Raw genomic sequence first — 20,702 nt, 5'->3', positions numbered from 1 at the left:
ACTAGACAGCCCCAGCAATGGTTAAAATTAARGACAGCTTCCTCCCTCAAAAGTCACAGCCTGAGTGGTGGCATTCAGCTGAGTGTCTAAAATGCACAATTTCACTCTCACCCAGGAAATGTGGCTTGCACAGGCCTGGCATGAGCTGCAACTCTGCCTCCAGTTCAGAAGACCTTGGATGAGGTTAATCTCACCTTATGGTACGTGTCTATCTTGGGATGGGACAAACTGTGCTTGAGAAACGCCAGCTGAGAATGGATGCCTTGAGAAATGATGATGAGGGAGTTCAGAAAACCAGATAAACACAGTGCAGAAGGAAGGATAATGTCTTAAAAGAGGGAACTGGGACTCCAGAGAAAGGTTTTGATAGCGGAACCGTTTCACAAAATACCTTACAAACCTCTAAACATTTTGGTAAGGGAGAGTGCAAATTGAAAGGTTTATAAAATAGGGCCCAAAAGTAAAAGCTTCATTTAGTATATGAATGTCTCCCACGCTCACTGTAATAATATTGAGTAAAATGTGCTGTGTAAGACAGCCACTGGAGCAGGGGCACTTAATTCACTTTGATAACTTTGCCTTCTCACCRAAAAAGCATCATGCCTATCTTGATCAGTCCTAATTGTTTCAATCCAACATTACTAACAGTACAAATGTTACCAAGAAGCCTACATGCTCAGGAAAGATTACTAGAGTCCTCTCACACTGATGCATATATGTGTGAAGTGGTATCTTCACACCTCCACAGGATTAAGGTTGGAATTAAGTCTTTCATTCCAACTATGTAAAATTGGCCAGTTTGGAGGGGGCAGGAGATGGATAGCAGTGAAGTGTGAATCTCGGAGACGGGGGAGGAAGAACAAGGACATTTTCAAAGCACCAGGAGCAGAATTTGGTCACACATTTCAGACGCCTGTACTGAACCAGAGTACCAGAGAACTAAGAACCAGAGTCAACGCTTCATATAGGACAGGCAATGCACAGTTACAGGAGGGAAGAAAATCTACAAGCAAACCCAAAAGGTGCCAAAAGGATGTGAGGGCAAAAGCAGCTGCAGGTAGCTGCATGGTGGCCAGGTCTCTGAAACATCCTTTGCTGGCAACGTGTGCCCAGTGACATACGAGAGGCCTGAAAAGATGASCAGGGGCTACAGGAATCATAATGTTTGTCGTCAACACCCACTCCCAGACCCATTCGACTCTTCAGACTTCYGGGAAACATCAGTTCTGCTCTTTGAACCTGCTACCTGCCGGACATTGAATCCTCCATGAGAGTTTAAAAAAGGCACACAAATCACAAGCAGTCATTTCCGGGTACAAATCAAWTGGAAAAAAAAATCCAAGCACTACTCACCATACATGACTTCAGTCTGCTCAGTATCACGGCAAGTATGAAGCAGCATTTCTCAGTGTCTCCAAGTCTGGGCACTCTTTAAAACCCACAGAATAAACTTACCCAGTTTTCAGGCTGACCAAGGCATCTTCGACTCCTTTCTGATTGTACTTGGTCATGTAGAGGTGCATATCTGGGTAGTTGTTCCTGATGTTCCTCTCTGTGCTTCCATTTGGAACGGTTCCAAACCGAAAAGGAGGTGAATAATCGTGTGGCCTCTGAAACTGGGGACAAAAGAGACAAAGAAAGAGCTTCAGATGTTCAGCAAGGGTGGTGGTGCATATGTCTATGAGAGAAGGCTGAGAAAGCTGGGTCTGGAGAAGGCCAAGGGGGAACCTGATCAGTGTTTGTAAATAACTAGAGGGAGGGAGGGAGCGAGGAAGATGGGGCGGCCTCTTTTCAGTGGTGGCCACCAATAGGACTACAGGAAATGGACAGAAAACCAAGCACCAGAAGTTCCACAGGAACTTAAGGAAAAATTTCTTGACAGTGAGGGTGACAGAGCCCTGGAACAGGCTGCCCAGGGAGGTTGTGGAGTCTCCTTCTCTGGAGATCTTCAAAACCTGCCTGGATGCAGCCTGTGCCCYGTGCTCTGGGTGACCCTGCACGGGGCAGGGATGTTGGACTAGATGATCTCTAGAGGTCCCTTCCAACCTTAGGCATTCTACCATCCTATGATGTCCCCTAAGTAAGGGAAATCAGAGGGCGATGTCATGGTGACAGGATTGGGCAAGCTGTCTCAAACTTCTTCCCAGAGAACACTAGGAGTTAATTCAGCTCTACTACACCGGCAACTGTGTCTTCACACTGGTGGAACCACATAAAAATAGCTGCATTCAAAGCARAGTCAGCTCAGTTCTGTCACTCCAATGAAACTTTATCCTATGCACTGTACTAGGGCTTGAGATACAGGAAGATGCTCCTCATCTGCCCATGTCTGCCTAGAAAACCAAGCATACAAGCAGATGTGCTGGYGTTTAACAAGTCAAACCCGGCATTTAGCGGATAGTTGTACTTCTGCCAGTCTGAGCAGACACAGAGTCCCCGCAAGGACTGCTCCCACAGCAAGCGCCTCGCTGCTCCTGCACGGGGATGGCAATGCTGGATCTGGAGGATCCTTGGGGAAAGCTTGTAGCAGCAGGAAGGCTGAGCCTGGTGGTTCATCCACTGCAGAGAGATTCGGGAGCAGCTCCAGCCTCCTGCACCTGCCCACGTGGCAGCTGCATCCCGCRGCAGGGAAGCAGCTTCTGCAGCTTTCACACCTCCAAGCTGGTCCCTATTTGCATCTGCAGATTCCAACTGCAGGCTACTTCCTCCTCATGGCCACATAGATTTATCCAACAATTTTACCTTCTGGATCTCTGTCACACCAGCTCACAGAGGTAGGGACCATGTCCCAAGGCTCAGCAGGAGCTCGGGACACACTGCAGTTTCAGGCTCAGCCCTGGAAGTTTTGTAGGTCCATTTTCAACATCTCCCTCTAACTTTTAGGAGACGCTTCAGGACCGAGTTAAAATGCTGCCTCAGGGATTAAATTAAAAGCGCTCTCARATCAGAGGAGCTGTTGGCTAACGAGGAGACTGAGCTGAGCATTAGCAGGAGCAGGCAGCCGTGGCTCGCGCGGGAAGGCACCGGCTGCTCCCGCGGCTCGGACAGCCCTCGGACAGCCGAGCTGCCAGAGGCTGCTCCTCCCGACACGGCTGCTGCCTCCTTCGGGCTACGTGTCTAGCACGGCTCTCCTTAACGTTTGGTCTCGGGGCATTAAGAATTCCCACTAGCCAGTGCCAATTTGGCAACAGAATACGAATAGGCTTATGCACAAAGTGGGAGTATTTTCAATTCCATCAAGCCTTGACCGTGGTATTACTGCCGCGACAATATTTTCATGTTACAGAACTACAATTAAATGCTTCATTTTAATTAAATGTATTTTGACAAAGTGTAAAGGGATGAATTTTAATTTTGTCTCCTCTTTTAGATAACAGGCCTCTTCCTTTTCTCATTTTCCCCTTTCTCAGCTTTACTATTTAAATGACTATTTTGCTGCTACCTTCCACACTCTGACCCAAACCCTAACATTAAACTGCATCCTCGTCACGGGTTTTAGTCTATCTTTGGTGTCTCCTTTCTGTGTTTCCTATACAGCCCGGAGGCAAAACTTGCTCTCAAATAAATGTTCAGAGATTCTACTCATGCAGCTGGAGCTTGCTAGTGACTTCATTTAAATATACAGATAATTAATTCCCTGAGTAATACTGGGATGACTCCTAATACGTGTTTCAAATTTGCGGATAGGCTGAACTGTAGAAAAGAACTTTAAGCTATCAACACTACATTTAAGACATGCAAAAAACCGCTGCTGTTCATGTGGTTGACATTTTGGGGGGAAATTCAGCTTCTGCAAGCTTGACTCCTAACAGTGGGGTGTCCCAGGAGACCTGAGGAACAGGAAGATCATGGTGGAGATCTTGGCAATTTATAAATGGAAATTTTATCTGAAGGTTTTCAATTTTCAAGTCCATTCACAGAGGTGGAAGCTATTTGGACATGGAGGAGGAATCCTCACACAAGGAAGGCTGAAGGATGCAAGGTACCGGTTCTGAACTGAACATCTCCAGGACACAAAAACATTTCTGCAGGACAGCAGAGATTAATAAAATGGACGTGTTCATTCATAGACCATAGGGGATAACAAGCAATCTAAGCAAGCAAATAACTCTTAAATGGATTTCAAATACTGACAACTCAAAGAGACAAATAGCTCCAAACCCCATCCATTAACCGGAGTTTCCTGGCACCACACATCCAACCAACAAATTTTAACAGTCACRCTGAGATTAATTTTGGGAGTCATTATCTGTTACTGCTGCCTGCTCATAGGCAACCTACAGAGGCAAAATAAATAAATAAATAAAGTTGGAATTGTTTTTTAGCAATAGCACACGTGTTCAAGGCCTATGAAGATGTCACCCATCATTTTAAATTTATCTTTTAAGAACTGATATGTCTTGGAGAAGCATATAGCTCTGTGACTGCAAAACAACATCCGCGTGGCAGGCACGAGGAAAGAAAGCAGCATTGAGCCTCTGCACACACTTATCTTCCCCAAAGCCCCACGATGGGAACTAAAATATATCGTGTCTACCTGGAGGCAGTTTTCTTCCTGGGCACTTTGTGAAATGTTGAAAAAAATTTTTTACTGTTAATAAAATACTTAAATTAAATGCAGAAGCCTCCCGTTTGAATCACAATTGCAAAGAGAGCTGCTATATTCAGGAGAGGAGCCAAGTCTTTCATGTTCTGCCTGCTGCTAGAYCTGTGGTGCGCAGAGGAAGAAAATCCAATCGGAGAGCTCTAGGATTCCCATAATAAATGTCTCAGCTGAGAAAACAGTCCTATTRCTTTTAGTTTGTTTTACCTTTGCCTTAATAAAACGGGTAATTTCATAAAAGTCAGTAATGCAATCTTTCACATGCATTAAATACTGAGTTAATGGGATGATTTGCATGCTTGCCTAAGGAGCTGGTATTCAGAGCAGTTGTTAGTTATCTAGTTATTGCCCTGGGGTATTTTAAGGAACCGTGAAAAGAATTACGAAAACAGAAGAAAATGGCAAATATTCTCCCTCCACTAATACAAATTTTAATGGGAATTCAAGTTGGATTGGAGTGATGAAGAAAAAAAAAGAAAAACTCCCACACATTTGAACTCTAAACCTTCCTCTTTTACCAGATGGAAAGAACTGACATTCTGATTTGGGGTTGTTTTTGAAAAATACGACTTCAGTAATTCCAAGACTAGGATCATCCACTAAGTGAACAGCAATCAATATCTATGTGTGACAACTCTGAAAAGGGCCTGTGAGGGTCTCATACTGACATGGAGAGGGGACCTGGGSAAAGAGGGTCACCCTACACAATCCATCATCCCTCTGCCTTTTTGACCTCCCTCTGCTTGGACGTGACACAGGCACGGCCATAAGCAATTACAGGTCAGGTCCCGGGTATTTTATGGCAGATAAAAATAAAACCAGCGCTACAAGAGGACTGGAACCCTGCAAAATGAAGCAGTCTTTAAAAGGCAGCACTCGGCTTACCTAATAATCTCRGACATAATCCCTAATTCGTGTGCACATGGGGCCATTCTCAATTGCAGTCGTGTGGAGGGATCCAGCAGACAACAGCTCTGCGAGATAACTCAGGTCACTGCTTTTCCTGCTCTCCTTTGGTAACATTACCACTATTTCTTTCCATGAAAAATGCCATAATAGCCTCAAAAGTAACAGTTTCTATGAATACCTGCTTTGCTGGATACTTTTGGACTCACTTTCTGTACTTTTTTTTATGAGCACAAAGGTTTTAAAAATCTTTCACATACACAAGGGTGTCAAAACATAATTTTCTGCTCGTCTTCTGAATCACTAGAATTTATGAACACCCACCCCTAGTAACTCCAGCACAGGCTGTGCTGTGTATTTCTGGGCGACCCGGAGCTGCCGGCGCATTCAGAAACTCACTGGCAACACCATGAAGGGTGAGGAAATTCTCAGGAGGTCTCAAAGCCGAAAAGAAGGGTAAATATCACATCATTTATCGGTCAGCAAAGCAGAGAGGTAATTTTATTCATCCCCATTTCTGTCGTCTTGTAGGTCCCTACCCACAAGTGCTTTGCCTGCAGCAAGGATCAGAGTTATCCACAGAAAATTCTCTCCTGATAATTCTTGATCTCTTCTACTACCAACGGGGCGCTGAAGCGATACAGCAAAGAGGGCAGAAAAATAATTTAACATTAATCATATTACAGGCCCATCAATTGCCACCAATTATTTGAAATGTTAAGAACCTGAGCAAGCTCAGGATTGCAGATAAGGCAAAAAATGGGTAGAACCAGAAGAATGCTTTGAAAGAGACGGCTGCTTTTCAGGACCTCCTGCTTTATCTCTATATGCTTCAGACAAAACTCTGAAGAACTTACAATAAAAGTCATAGATCAAATAAATGAGCAGAAGATTGCACAAGAGCAGGTGCTATTTTATGGTTCTTTCTTTTTTTTCTATTTTTATTCTACTTACTGTGAAAATCAAATTCTCCTTAGTTTAGAGTACAGAAAGCCACAGAGGAAAGAAAGTCATTAGCTCGAGCAAACACTGCATCAGTCCCTGTCCCACACAGCTGGGCCGGGGTGGCCGGGGCAGGGCCGGGAGTCAGGCCTGGCTCTGGGGCCGCCAAGCCCGGCCCAAACCAGCAGCTCCCAGCAGAACGGTCTGGGCTTTGGTGAAAACAGCAGAAAGGCTTTTTTTTAGTTCTTTTTACTTTCTTTTCAGTCCTCATGAGAAGAATACCTTTTATCTGATCTTACTAAGTATATTATTTTACAAGTTTTTTCTTTTTTTAAACGAACTTTATACTCTTCCAAAGGCTTCCTCAACAACGTAACTTCATAAAAACAAAAGTACTATCATTTTGTTTTCTTTTTATCTGTCTTTCCTCTAGCCACGCTTGCAATTCATGCTGTGATAATTCAAGAGAACGCTCAAAGCCTAGTTGTAAAGAACAGTTAAAGCAAAAACAGACACAAGGCTATTTGAGTTGTTCTGAATAACAACTTCCTTTATTTTCTCTCTTGAGACAAAGCCCTTGAGAAATTCTCCCTTGCGCTGCATTCTATATAAATATTACTTCTGAATATCAATATTTAGCTTCGTTTGCAAATAGTGGGGCGTGATCTTGAAACACTGTGCCCTTCCTGTGCTTGGCGCCTTTCTTTTAGAACAATAATTTTGCAGACAGCCTTTACCTGCGACGTGCAATAACACAGCAGCAAAGCCATCACACTCATAAAACAAAAATCAACTGCATGGGTTATGATTTACAAATCTGTTGATTAAAAGTCACWAGAAAGTACAAAGCTCTGGAAAGCACCCTTGCTCCAGAAGAAAGCTGTTCAATGTGCAAAATCAGCCTATTTACTATGATGTAAAGAACAGGGAAATGGAGGCCAAGCTTTCCTGAGTTCACAGACCTACCTTTTTGTCACTTAGTCCAGTCACTTGGTCAACAAATTCCTCTTGGATCATGAAGGCAGCCAGGTTGGCAGTGTAGCTAGCCAGGAAAATGACAGCAAAGAAGGCCCAGACCGACACCATGATTTTACTAGTCGTCCCTTTGGGGTTTTGCACAGGCACAGAGTTGTTGAACACCAAGCCCCAGAGCAGCCACACTGCCTTTCCGATGGTAAAGGATGGTCCGTGGGGATCTGCAATTGCAAGGAGGGGTCTTTTTACTTGGAGATACCCTACATAACAACAACAAAGTACTCACAAAGACAGGATTAAAAATATTTCAATACCTACTGTACTCCTAAAGGAATCAGAGGATTTATCAYAGGCACTCTCTATTGTAAAGCCATTTCCATACTGGTTAAAAAAAAGATGTTTTAACAGTTTTAACGTCAAGATATTAAAACTACACAACCCAGATTTAGGTTTGGAAACGATACAAACTGTGTTATGCCTCTTGCAATAAGGTGTGTGCCACAGTATTGCCCCTTTTAATCCTCTACTCCAACTGACATGCAGAATGGAAAACTGTACAGTTAAAATGTAAGAATTCAGTTGAAGTAGTTTACTCACCCAGATTACTTTTGGTAATCTCTAGTCTTCCAACATTTTGCTTTTTTAATACTGCATAACCTCAGGTAAGGATATTTAAGACCAAAATGGATTGATATTTCAGTCACATTTAACTAACTTCCCGCCCAGARAAAACAACCAGCAAGTCAGCACCGAGGTGCTGAGCACACAGGTCACTAGGATTTTCAGTGCACTGGGCTAAGGCCACCCCACACGTACTGAGCTGGCTGCTTTGGCTTCAGCTGTGCGGCTGTTAGAGGCAAAAACCCAGCCCAGKTAACCCACCCAGGTCCTTAAGGGCTGCTACTGCTCTTTGCAGGCAACTGTGAATTAACCAAAAGCAAGAGCAAGTAGCCAGCACACTGCCCTCGCTCCCCGAGAGGGCCTCAAGGGATTAGCAAAGCCATCATTTTATATATAAATATTAAAGACATGTTTGTGGCATGAAATTTGTAGCTCCGGGAACAGAGGCAAGGCTCTCCTGACCGAAGGGGAGGCACCTGCCGGGCAGGCACCACTCACTGCTGCTCATCTGGACTCCTGCTACACTCTCCTGCATCTGAATCATCTCATCTTTTTGATAAGTATCCATTTTTCAAATAAAAGACAATTTAGACAGGAAGTTCAGATACAGGCAGCTGCAAAACTACCCCCTTCCTTTCTCCCTACACCCAAGGGACCCACACGAAAAACCAAATTTGATTACATTGTCCTGACTGATTCTCTATTCCTGGGATGTGCAAGAACTTGTATCCATTAAATAGCGGATTTTTTTCTACTAGACAGAGCAATAAACAGAAATAATTGCAACAGAAGAAATAAATTGGTTTAAAGCGAATGATGAAAAAGAATAATCTCCAAGTGAGCCCACTTAGTGTACGTTCTCATTCCAGTAGAAACATTCCCTAAAAGAGTGCAGTATCTGGAGGATGCACTCAAGCACAACAGCTTAGATTATCTCCTCTCCTTTTTGCAGCAGTGCTGCATAGTGGAGCTGGCTCTTGGTTTATGAAACTGCCTTCCAGGGCCATTTAAGATCCAGCTGATACATGGCTAATGCGTATTTTCTGAGCAGTGATGATAAGAAAAGTATATGCCAAAGAAACAGAGCATGAGCCCTCTTATGTCACTGGAGATGGTAGCGGTTGTACCACCAAGCTCCATCCGACCAAAAAGCCCAGGAAAGGCAGAAAGTTTCATAGAGACTCCCATTTGTTTTAAATTTCCCATGTTTTGAATGGATCCATGACAAGTTCCTAGCGCTCAGCCGGGAGGGGACCGTGTCACACTCTGCCCCTCGCTGTGAGGATACTTCAGCATCAGGCCCAGCACACGCAGCGCTGCAGGAAAGGAGAACAGCTTAGCCCCCAGGCCCTCCCTGTCGCATAGGCACCTTCCTAATTATAGTCCTTGTCATTATTCATAGATTAGCACTATTAGTGATTTATTAAATTCTTCGCTTTCCATAAATTAACAGCATTTATTTTGGGAAATGATGACTCAAAGCTCTTCTGCATGCGCAGTGACGTGTTTGAGTTGTACAGGCCTGCTTTGCAAAGGTGTCAAACCAGGCCTCAGTCAATGGGAACCACAGGCCCTCGCATTAGAAGAAGTAAAAATTTTATTTTGATACTATTTTAGGAGAGAAGCATTTGGGCCATGAGCAGATTCATGGCTTTTCCATGACAGCATTGCCATTTTTTCCCCCTCTGAATATAATTAACCTACCTCAATGTAAGTAGCTGCTGGGTATTCAAGTCAACTGAGGATCTTCTAGTCTTTATTAAGTGAAATAAAATGTCAAAGACATGACACGAAACTGAGTAGGACGAGTGTAAATACTGCCCCTACATGACTTTTTTTCTCCCCTGTGACTATCATACAAATTCTCTGAAGTAATATTAAATACATCCGTTCTTAAAATAGTCTATTCCTACAGATTAATTTCATTTTGGGCAGTGTTTACAAATTTACCAGCTTATTCAAATCCTAARATCATCTGATCATTACATGATAATTTCCCTTTTCAGGCATCAAACCAATAAGCCATTAGCCTGTAACTGTCTCCAGGACACAAGCTCCATAAAACACATTTCAAACTAAGAGCAACACAGTTTCACAGCTGCTCATAGTGCTGTGTTCCTCTGTCATGTTTATTTTAAAAGGTGGAGGGCAGAGCATAGAAAACACATGTTTTCTTACAGTTTTGAGGCRGTGTAAAACACAAAGCTTACCTCTCCCTTGTGCCAAGTTCCTGTTATATCCGACAGGACTGAAGTACTCGAATATGAAGACGGCCATGGCGGACACGATGAGGAGCATCACGAACATCATGACCCACACGGAAGCACTGAAGGGCTCTGCAGGGCAGCACAAGCACAAGCCAACGTTACAGCGGGCAGAGCAGAGCCCCGGCGCCCACGGCCAGGCCGCYGCCTTCCGCAAACCCCCTTCTACACAACAGCCGCCGGTCAACATGTAAAGTGGTGAGTTGTCCTCAAAGACAACTTTCTTTTCCTAAAAGAAAGCAAGAACACCCCCAACCAGCTGCTCTTACTCTCCACAAGTTTCAGTCTTACTAAAACTGACACCAGCTGGCAAATACTTACTTGAAGCACTGCTTAATTAGCTCACATGTAAAGTATGCTGCTTCTGTGGGTATGCACGTATCAACACAGGCATCACAACGAGGTGTGAGCAAACCAGGAGCAGCTACGTGTATGTTTAAGACTGCTGGTAAATCATAGAACAGCTCTGCTAGGTTTCCATCCAGCAGAAAGTTTCAGGAAGGAAAGCCAAGAATTTGCATTCACAGCAAATTTTATGTCTCARGATTTTTTTCTGTTTATTTCTCCATCAACATGATGGAAACGGTGGTGGTTCCTACAAGGGACAAACACATCCCTCTGCATGTCCCACCCTCAGCTGGGAGCAAGTTTCTGAATCAAGGCTCCTCAGGAAGAGGTTTTTATGGAAAACTGAATGTAGGTAGAAAATAATGATTGAAAAAAGTAACAGGCTTTCAGAAGAGAAAACCAAAAAGTCATTTCAAATACCAGAACAAGCTGTAATTACTGGAAGGCTTGGGTATGAGAGCAGGATGCAGTAACAGGAATAGGAACCTTTTCTTTTTATGGATGGAGATTAAGAGCAGAAAACACTAAAAATTCTGTCGCCGTTTTGGGAAATCACTATGAGTGAGAGATGAGGTAAAATGAGAAAAATGTAGCTCAATGCAAACTTTGACAGTGTCAACGTGAATGCATCACTCAAAACTATGCATGTGGCATAAGGAATCACCTGGGCCCAAGCGTATAAATCTCAAAAGATCAGTCACCTTTGCTAGCAAAAAAACGAGTTGCAAAAAGCCTCACTTGTGATTTTGGTCGTCTAAAGAGACGACGCAGGAAAATTTTAAGCCAAACTAGAAATAAAAGATTTTACAAAAAGAATACTCAAAAGAATCTGATCAACCAGTTGGAATGAGAAAACACAGTGATGATTTGAATGCATTTCCAGGAAGACCAGGCATACTGCTATCATTTTTTACAGCATTCTCATAGAAAAAAAGGAAAGGCTCCAAAAACTCTTTTACCAAAAGCATCGTTGTAGAAATGCCAATAGCAATCTGTCAAAACCCAAATGAGGCAAAGGGCAAACAAGACAAGGCAGGAAAGCTGAGCTATAAACAACAGTCAAAGCAAAATGGTTTTTAATAATTTAAGCAATTGTGTAAGGCAGTAGAGAATTAAAAGAAGAAAAAGCAAAATAAAAWGCTATGTAGGAAATTTAAACAAGTACAGAAACAAATGAATAATTCAGTTGATTTTCCTGTCATAGTATCGATCAATATATGAGTTCAGCACTCTCGCTTGACTTGCAAAGAAATTGTTCCCTCAGCCAAACACCAGGTTTTGTAAGAAATTTTTGTACAGGGTTAAAATACAACAGGAAAATATGAGTATGTGAGTTGATATGAGGATGTGAGTTGATATGAGGATGTGAGTTGATATGAGGATGTGAGTTGTCAATGCACATTTCAAATGGCTGGCAAGGGAGAATGCTGAGCACTGACCAACAGGAGTTACTGCACACGCTTTGGGTTTTATCAAAAACCCTTACAAAATTAACACAGATGCACAGTTCCTATTCTGCACACACCTCCAAAAACAAAATCTGAATTTACCTGTGAACTCTCTTGGTCTCAAACACCCAGAGATTTGGATTTGAGTGTGCTTCATTTTGTTTGCTGGCTTCTACATAAAGCTGAATGAAGTATCTGCAGAATCTTTAGAAATGTATTTGTGGATGTGATATAAATGAACTTTGGTAAGATATGAAATGTTTTAGCATAAAGATTCTCATTTACAGAAGACACCCACGTCCCAAGCAGAATGGAGCAAATAACGAGGAGCAGCTAGTCAGCTTRTCAGAGGCTTAGATCTGGCTCAGACAAAATCCTGCACTTGCCTACACTCRTCATAAAAACCCAGCAAAACCAGATATGAATTATAATCAATGTTATTTAGAAAAATAATACCACATTGCACACTTCTATATCTTTAAAAACAAATATGCAAGGCATGTCTATTTTTATGCATTCACTTAAAACAAGACCTGTCTTTGAATTAATTCAGTTAGCTACCTCACAGCATTTTGCATAGCAAAGTATTTGGATTCTTCTGACTCGCACCTGATCCAAATAAACAGTTAATTCCAGTTCAGTGACAGTTTTGCCTAAGTCTTAAAAAAAAAAAAAAAAAAAAAAAAGACAGAACACAGTGCTGAGAGCACAGGCTTGATTTATTGGTGCAGTAAATCAGATTTCTCCAAAAGTAATGCTATTGTATAGCGCCTTATAAGACAGGGGTTATTTTTTCATTTAAAATCCTGTGCATGTCCAGCTAAACCAATAAGATTAAATATATTTTAGCAATCTAATAACCATGCTGCTGTGAAAAGCGCAAAAGCGGTGCCTGTTTCGATTGTAGCTGAAGCAGGTTTTTAAGAGATAAGCAGAGTCCACAGCAAACAGAAATCAACTGCACTTAAGAGCACACTTTGGAAAGCAACACAAGACTTTTAGGCCGAATTAAAATTTCAGCATGCAGCACCTACAATTTTAAGGGTGATTAGCTGTACAWGTTCATAAGTAACGGAAATGAGAAACAACCATCCAAGTAATTTTCCTAGGAGGACCAACAAAACACGTCCGTGCATCAGCGGCTCTGCGAAGCTATTTGACCACTCATTGTGCTGCATTTATTATCGCTTCAGCTTCATCRTGAACCTTTATGAAAAATATGAGCTGTAGTTAAATGACGATTTTGGTGCAAAAAAATCCACTTACTTKTCCAGCCGTAGCTGCTACTACAATAACAACCAGCTCTGCACTGACTCTGTGCGATTTGAGTGGAAGTGAACAACTCAGCAATCTAAAAAGTAGTGTATGATCGGTGACCCGATGGACGTGGAGATACTAACATGTTTCCTGAGAGAACGATTTTTGTTTTCCAACAAACACCTTCACCCCAGCTGGAAGGGGAGATGGAGAAACCACTCCGCTGCCAGCGCAGTGGTGTGCTGTTCAGCACGGAAGCCACTGGCATCTGTTGTCAATTTAGCGCTGTCACATCTATTTTAATTATAATGAAGCTTCCTGTTCTTAATTACTCTACAAGGATTTTTTACTATTACTTTGTGAACTTAAGCATCAGAAACAGATTAAAYGATTAGTGACTAGACCAGAATAACTAGAGCTGGTTTGAAGAAGCTCTTTTTCCAGGTGCAGGTTTTTAGGTTTATTTTTTAAATAATGAAAACATGGGCATTTGTGTTCCAGTTACTACACCTGAAGCCAACAATATTTTCAACCYGTGCTGGGACCCTCCAAAACGGTGCAAACTTCCAACATGATTCAAAAATCTACAGCAACTTGCCCACAGTGTCCCAGTTGGGAGCAGCGAAACCCGCCCCGGCTCCGTAGGGCGCAGCTAAACCATCTGAAAGAGCCGGCCACTCATACCTAGAAAAGCCGAGGGGGAAACCGTGCCRTTGCTCCGGGACACCATGACGCTAATCCCCGTCTCGACGAACGGCACGGAGAAGTCGACCACTTCGGAGCGCTCCTCGTTGATCGTGAGGGATCCCACAGCCATGACGGCCCGGTGATAGACCACCTAGTGCGCAGAGGGAGACACGGTCGCTGTCACTCCGGAGGGAAGACCAGCGCTCCAAGGGATGCAAAAACAAACAAGCTACGTTTTTCCTTAAGAGCCTTTTTTACCTAACAGCACTTACTTCCCCAATCATTCCATTCCACACATTATTGACCTTTTTGCCGTGTTTCCCATTAGTCACCAAATACAGGTCGTATGTGAACTTGACCGTTTTGGACAACTTCTTCAGGATATCAATGCAGAATCCTTTGCAGCACTTCTTTACGTTAATCCCTTCATTAGTTGAGTTGCTGCCAACAGACAAGAGAGGCAAACATATCAACTGTGAAAAACGGAACCACAACAGCAATTTTCGGCATATTGTACACAACTTTCTGTAAATAGTTTTCCGAGATGAAAACAGTTACTTGCACACAGAGCCTAGTTTAATAGTTTTCTGATTGTTTTTTCTCAACAGAGGAGGATTAATCCCCGGATGCCTTACAYGGTGTTTGTAGTTCTCTCTCATCTGATTCTGAATTTTTTAAATGATTCAGTAATACAATCGAATTCTGAGATATTTCACATCTACACAACTGCTGCACAAAGTCCTCTCAATTATTAAAATAATTATTTGTGAAAATCTTTGCTTCCATAGATTAAATCCCCTAACACCTGTTCAATTAAAGAAATGCAAATACTATATCCATTTCAGAAACGTGTAGACCGAAGCACAGAATGGATGCAGCAATACTGATAAATGCRCTTTGAAAAACTTTCTACTGATTTCCAATGATTATCTGAAAAAAACAAAGGAATTAAACAGTGAATTTTTCTCTAGCTAGTACATTGCRGCAATATTTTGTGCTAGCCTAGTTTACCCTGTACCAAACTTAAACACAAATACATTTTTCAATAGGAGCCATCCTCAAACCGTGAAACACTAATTGGAACAGGCACATTTCTATATACCTGAAAACAATTCCAARAGGACTCATTAAAACAGAACCTGATTTTGGAACAGGCAGCCTTCTTCCATGTGATTGCAAAGGGCTAATTCTACTTGATTTTGGATTTATTGTAAACTTACAATCTTATTACTAACTCACTGTGATTCACATGCATTTAACCAACAGTGGACTTGATTCCCTTTCCACCTTATTAAAAGGAGAAATATGTGAGAAGAAAGGCCTACTGTGTGGGAGGAAGGAAGAAGGGAAAAAGAATAAAAATAWCAAAAGGAAAAAGAAAGCAAGATGCAGAAATCATACAAGGAATGAAATAGGAATAAATGAGGTCATAGGGAAATAGAGAAATAAAAATATATATTTTTTTTGAACTCAGGAAGAAAAGTAGCGTGTATTTGTGTATGTGCTCACTTAATTCTGACRAACTTCCGACAGGGCACGGTGTTCTTCTGGCACGTTTCCATCAAGGGGTCGACGTCCTCCACGACGACGAAGGGAGCCTCCTCCAGGGTGACGATGCTCAGGTGGTTGTCGTCCGGGGCGCTGTCCGCGAAGGAGCTGTAGCGCGGCCACACCGAGTACTTGAGGCTCAGCGAGTGGTTCTCCCACTTGCCCACCTGCAAGGCCAAGGGACACAAAGTTGTCACAGGCCCGCGACGCACCTTTGGAGGTGTTAGTCCTCATTAGAAATAACATGGTTTATTCTGTCATCATTCATGCCAAATAACCTGAAAAGCACTGAAATAAAATAATCCGAAAGCCATGGAGCAAGTCTCAATCCTGAAAGCAAATACACACTTACAGGCAATGCAAGAAAGCATAGCCCTCTTTAAATGAAACTTTCCTAGCTGYTTACTGTTATAAATTTTCCTCCTAAATTGGCCTGCATCTATTTCAGCTGCCAGAGCATCAGCAAGCAGTTAATGATTCGTAAATGATATAAATATTTTGCAAACGTTACCATTTTGTGCTCAACTACTTTGGATCTATAAATCTAATTGCATGTTTTATCTATTTTACCTGACTAGCGGTGACAGACAATACAAATGAGCCAGCAAGTGACAAAATTTGTAACACGAATAATAATCCTTCAGTTACTTGAGCAAAACAAATTAGAACATAATCATGAGGCTGAGAAAATACTTGTTTTGTCAAGAAAAAACAGGTTGAAATTAACAGTACACTACAGGTAGACACTCTGGTCCAAAGAAGCGTAAGACGTTGTCACCTGCTCTGTCTGCTGGAGACGTAAAGATGAATCAGGATTGTTCCYGAGGACTCGGATTAACGACCCCTCTCCACACGAACACACAAGCACATCCCTTTGTGGTTTGCTATGCCTTTGTGGTTTGCTTTCCCTCATGTTTATAAGGCAAGATGTTTTGCTAAGACCCCAAAATGCTAAATCTCAAGTTTGCAATTCAAAGCATAAGAATAAGAAATTCGTAGCTAAGTGAGCAGCCTCTGGGCTCAGGATTTCYGCACACCACTTGGTCTGAGTACCAGGTTTAAACCTATTCAACAGATGAAACTTTTGCAAGAAGCTTCTTGCRGCAGCCTTGGCTCACGTGGAGCTGCAGGAGCACGAGCAGCTCGCCAGAACGTGAGCTCAGCCGGCCCTGCCAAAATTACCACTGCTGTGCTCCTGCTCAGCGAAAAATCACCACCCTCTTTCCAAATGTTAATTAGAATAACTGCCACATTACTGTTCTCACAATGGGCATTTTTAGAAAGCTGGATTTGGGGAATTGCTAATTCCCCAGTTCCCCAATTCCACCGTTGCATTTCTATGGAAAAAATGGTTTGTGGTGAGCAAACCCTCGGCCAGCACTGCTGTGCGCGAGCAGCGCCGGCAAGCGYGACCAAGAACAGCTCGCACAGAAACATCTCAGCGCCATGAAGGGGGGGAAGAAAAAAAGTGACAGAACAACTTCCAGCAAACCTTGCTGGTGGGGCTAAGACGGGCAAATGAGGAAGGGCATTCATTAGAAAACGCCTGCAGGCCATTCTTGTAGCTTGGGAAATGCTCGTGCTAAATTTTGTCTGTTCTAATTAAGAAGCGGTTAGCGCAGCTGTTGTCTTTGCTGTGCTGGACACATCCGAAGTGAGGAGCTCCTGCCCGTCCCTGCGCTGGCTCTCCCCGTCGCTGTGCTCGTGGATGCCACGCTCCTCTCATCTCCCAGCAGCAGCTTTCAATGGTGCCATCACTACTTTGCTGTTCATTTATTTTAAAGGAAGGACAAGAGCTTTGCTTTGCATAAATGTGGAAGGCAAGGCCTTGTTCCCTCCTCTGAGGATACTGAGCTCCACCAAGGCTGCCTTCACCATCCCGACCAGGGCCTCCTTGAAACTAAAGCTGTGGCATGTGGAACCAAAGCATCAAAGCCCCACCAGCTCATGTGGGAAGGAAGGTAAATGTAATGTAATTCCTCATGTAAAGGAATTAATTTCACCTAAAAATCCCATTTTAACCACTACCTCTGAAAGAGCAGCATGTACTTTCAACCAAAAATAATCATGATGGTTTTCATATTTACCATAAGGCGTACACTGAATTTTATTCACTGTGAAGCAGTTATTCAACAGCTTGGTTATATTCTCTTAAGTGAGATAAGGAAAGGATATTTTCAAACTCTGATGTCATTTTTTTTAAAAAAAGCTAGAAAGATGGTAAATGGTTATTTGAAGAGAAACCTTCTCAGAAAAGATTTCTGTATGAGGCAACCAATACATTCATTTCAATTAAAAAATGTATTTTGCAGTACTTTAGGGATAACTGTCTTGGAGAGGGCAAAATGCACAGAGGCAAAACACTACCCTAGTCAATGGGTGAGTCACCTGCAGATGCCTGGCACACCGAGCAAAAGCCACCGCACTGGCACCCTTGCCAGGCTGCAAGCAATCCTACCAGCTCCTCAGCGCCCGCAGAACCAAAGCAAGGGAACCTTCACTCTCCAGCTGCACAACTAGCACAAACTCTGCTTTGCAGGTACGGAAATTAGGGCATGTGCTGGCTGCTGCCATTACAAAGCTGTAATGGCAAAAAAACCTGCACGCTGCTCAGGACAAACATCTTAAGCTAYAACAACAGCCACAGTGACTTTAACACAGTTTGTTTATGAGTATCATATAGATGGGTCTGGACAAAGAGTAAGAATTTGTGATTGAACTRAAAAAAGGGCATCCTCCAAACATCCCAACGTACAGGCTTCAGACAGAGGTGTCTTATGCTGGCATGATTTCTAGTGTTGGTATCACAAATATAGGCATTCCTTTATGCAATGTTTTATAATGTTATTGACAAACAAGCTGAATGAATACACTTGGTATTCCTTCTGGTAAAGAGCTCTAAATGAGAGTTAGACCTCTCAACAGATTAATGAATGAAACTAAGTTTTGAAAACGTAGATGTATATGCAGGTATATACATCTTGGAGGGTGGGCATACGATGAAAAGTTACTCACAGTCTGAAACCCTCCTAAGGAGCCCAAAGAAAAATATTAAATAAAAAAACAGCTTTTGCTGATTTAAACGCTGTTTAGCTACAAATACTTGAGCACAGTACTAAACTGAAACACTAAGCAGGTTGTTCACCAAGTATAAAGAATTCAAATTTSCAATTTAAACTACCAGCCTCAAATATGGAAAACGTGTTAGCATTTGGTCTAAGGTCTTCACATACAACTGCAAAAACTTCAAAGCCTAAATAACTCATTAAAATGGCATAAGTCACCTTTCTGCAACGCAAAGTTAGATCTTCGTGGTAGGCACCATGGCAACTTCAACTGAAAGAAAAACATGCTCCCAGAATTGTCTCTCAACTTAAACATCTAACTAAGAATTACTGACCTTTTATAGCAAGCTAGATAAAAAAAAAAAATCATGAAATAAAAAGTCACTGCTCTGATGCAGGCCATGCAAGGCTGTTAATAAGAGGAAGACAACACCATCAAACAGAAACCAAAGCTCCAGCTGTTACATATCGACGAGCTGCAGCTTGGTCTTCCTAGATTTCCTCTAAGGATGCTAATGGTATAATCTTGTGATTCCTTATGGTTTAATTTTGAAAACAAATCAGCTACCTGATAAATGTGAATCAGTTTGTAAAACCAAAGGAGCCTGCGTAGAGCAAGCCACAGGACTGTGACAACACAGAAGCTCAATATCTGCACTGGTTCTGGTACAAATGTGAAGGAAAACAGAAAGCCCTACTAGGAACTTTACATTTTAAAAGCAAATGCCAGGAGGCTGCTCGTTCCCAAGTGTCCCCTGGAGGAGGGCGGCCAGGGGACAGGGGCTCACGAGCAGTTAAAACTCCCCAGGTGACGGCCAGATGGCCCCTCCATTTGTCAGCAGATGCACAGGAGATGGGAGGATAGGGAACTTCCCCGGAGATGATTCCCATTGTCCTCRTTTCTTGAAAGAAAACAGCTCCAAAAGACATCAAACCCACCACATTAAAAGCTTCTAAACAGAGAAAAATTGTTCTGTAATTGCTACCCAGAAATACACTCTATTGAAATAACGCAGAGATAAATTTCAGAAGAAAGAATCTCTACTGGCCCAATCCTTTTCCGTTGGGTTACAAATTAATGGGAWTTTTTTTTTTTTTTTCCTCTCAAAACAAACTGGAAACATCCAGAGCTTCACAGAGCGGCTGGTGCCTCCAGGCTCGTGCAGCAGACCCAGACATCTGGAACCCAAAGTAGAGCCAGCGYAGATGGCCTTGGTGGGGCCTCCCTCCTGTGACAGCACACTTGGCTGTAGGTAAAGCAGGGCAGTCTTCTCACTATCTCCCTTTCAGCACATAACAARTTCCCTTCCTGTTCTCTAAAACGCCAGGAATATCTCAGCTCATTCCCCACGTAAGTGTAAATCACCTGCACCTGTGTCCCGGCCAGGGATCTCACGTGCCAAGGAATCATTCCCTTGGCACAGGAAGCACACAGCAAAAATCCACCTCTTTTCCTAAAGTATGATCTTTAACATCTCTTTTTCATTGATTTTTTTTTTAATCCATTTGTTTGATGATTAAGTAGAGAAGAAACATTTGGCTTCTGGATTAGGCAAGGTGAAAGATGGAACTAYGAGTAGTTCAAAGACAGGTCTGAAAATTAGATTTATGCCCCTGCCTTAAACCCAATTAAGTACATTTAGTTACAGTGTGTAGCAAATAGAGCTATGGAGAACAGAAAAGCATGCGTAGAGTGCAAAGAGCATAAAAGTGGGTCTAGAAAGAGAGCTTTCCTTCTGCTGATACTCCGGAGAATCCAATTAACACTACTGGAGAAAGTAAAAGGGAAAATAAGCTCATTTTCCACAGACATTACTGTATCTCTGCTGCTAGATTAAAAAGGGGTTTAGGGGAGAAAGCAAGCCTATGTTAGCGTGAAGCTGAAAGTAACAAACACATCAGKGGCTATCTGTAAAGCAAACACCTTTCCAACAGAATGTTCAAGCTGAAAGCAATGTTCAAAAAATGCAGCCGTGCTCTGGCACGGAGCTGTCAAACACCAGCCCATAATAACCTTTACTCTGCTGGGCAGAAATGC

The 20,702-nt window shown here is 42.6% G+C and overlaps 1 protein-coding gene across 1 annotated transcript in view; it reads right to left on the bottom strand.

Annotated features, from left to right (window-relative positions):
• GRIN2A (glutamate ionotropic receptor NMDA type subunit 2A) overlaps positions 1-20,702 on the bottom strand; it is a 115,750-nt gene that overhangs the window by 24,796 nt on the left and 70,252 nt on the right. Inside the window, exons 5-10 of the mRNA XM_026044682.1 lie at positions 15,561-15,766; positions 14,324-14,492; positions 14,049-14,202; positions 10,258-10,383; positions 7,418-7,647; positions 1,456-1,616 (exon numbers count right to left, since the gene is read on the bottom strand). Of these exons, the coding sequence (XP_025900467.1) occupies positions 1,456-1,616; positions 7,418-7,647; positions 10,258-10,383; positions 14,049-14,202; positions 14,324-14,492; positions 15,561-15,766 (1,046 nt within the window). The remainder of the gene's footprint in view (positions 1-1,455; positions 1,617-7,417; positions 7,648-10,257; positions 10,384-14,048; positions 14,203-14,323; positions 14,493-15,560; positions 15,767-20,702) is intronic.

The sequence above is a fragment of the Nothoprocta perdicaria genome, unplaced genomic scaffold (genome assembly GCF_003342845.1).
Source record: "Nothoprocta perdicaria isolate Ctin4 unplaced genomic scaffold, notPer1 scaffold_377, whole genome shotgun sequence".
NCBI classification, from domain to species: domain Eukaryota; kingdom Metazoa; phylum Chordata; class Aves; order Tinamiformes; family Tinamidae; genus Nothoprocta; species Nothoprocta perdicaria.
The sequence above is the reverse complement of the archived record's forward strand: the minus strand, read 5'-3'. Positions and strand labels throughout refer to the sequence as shown.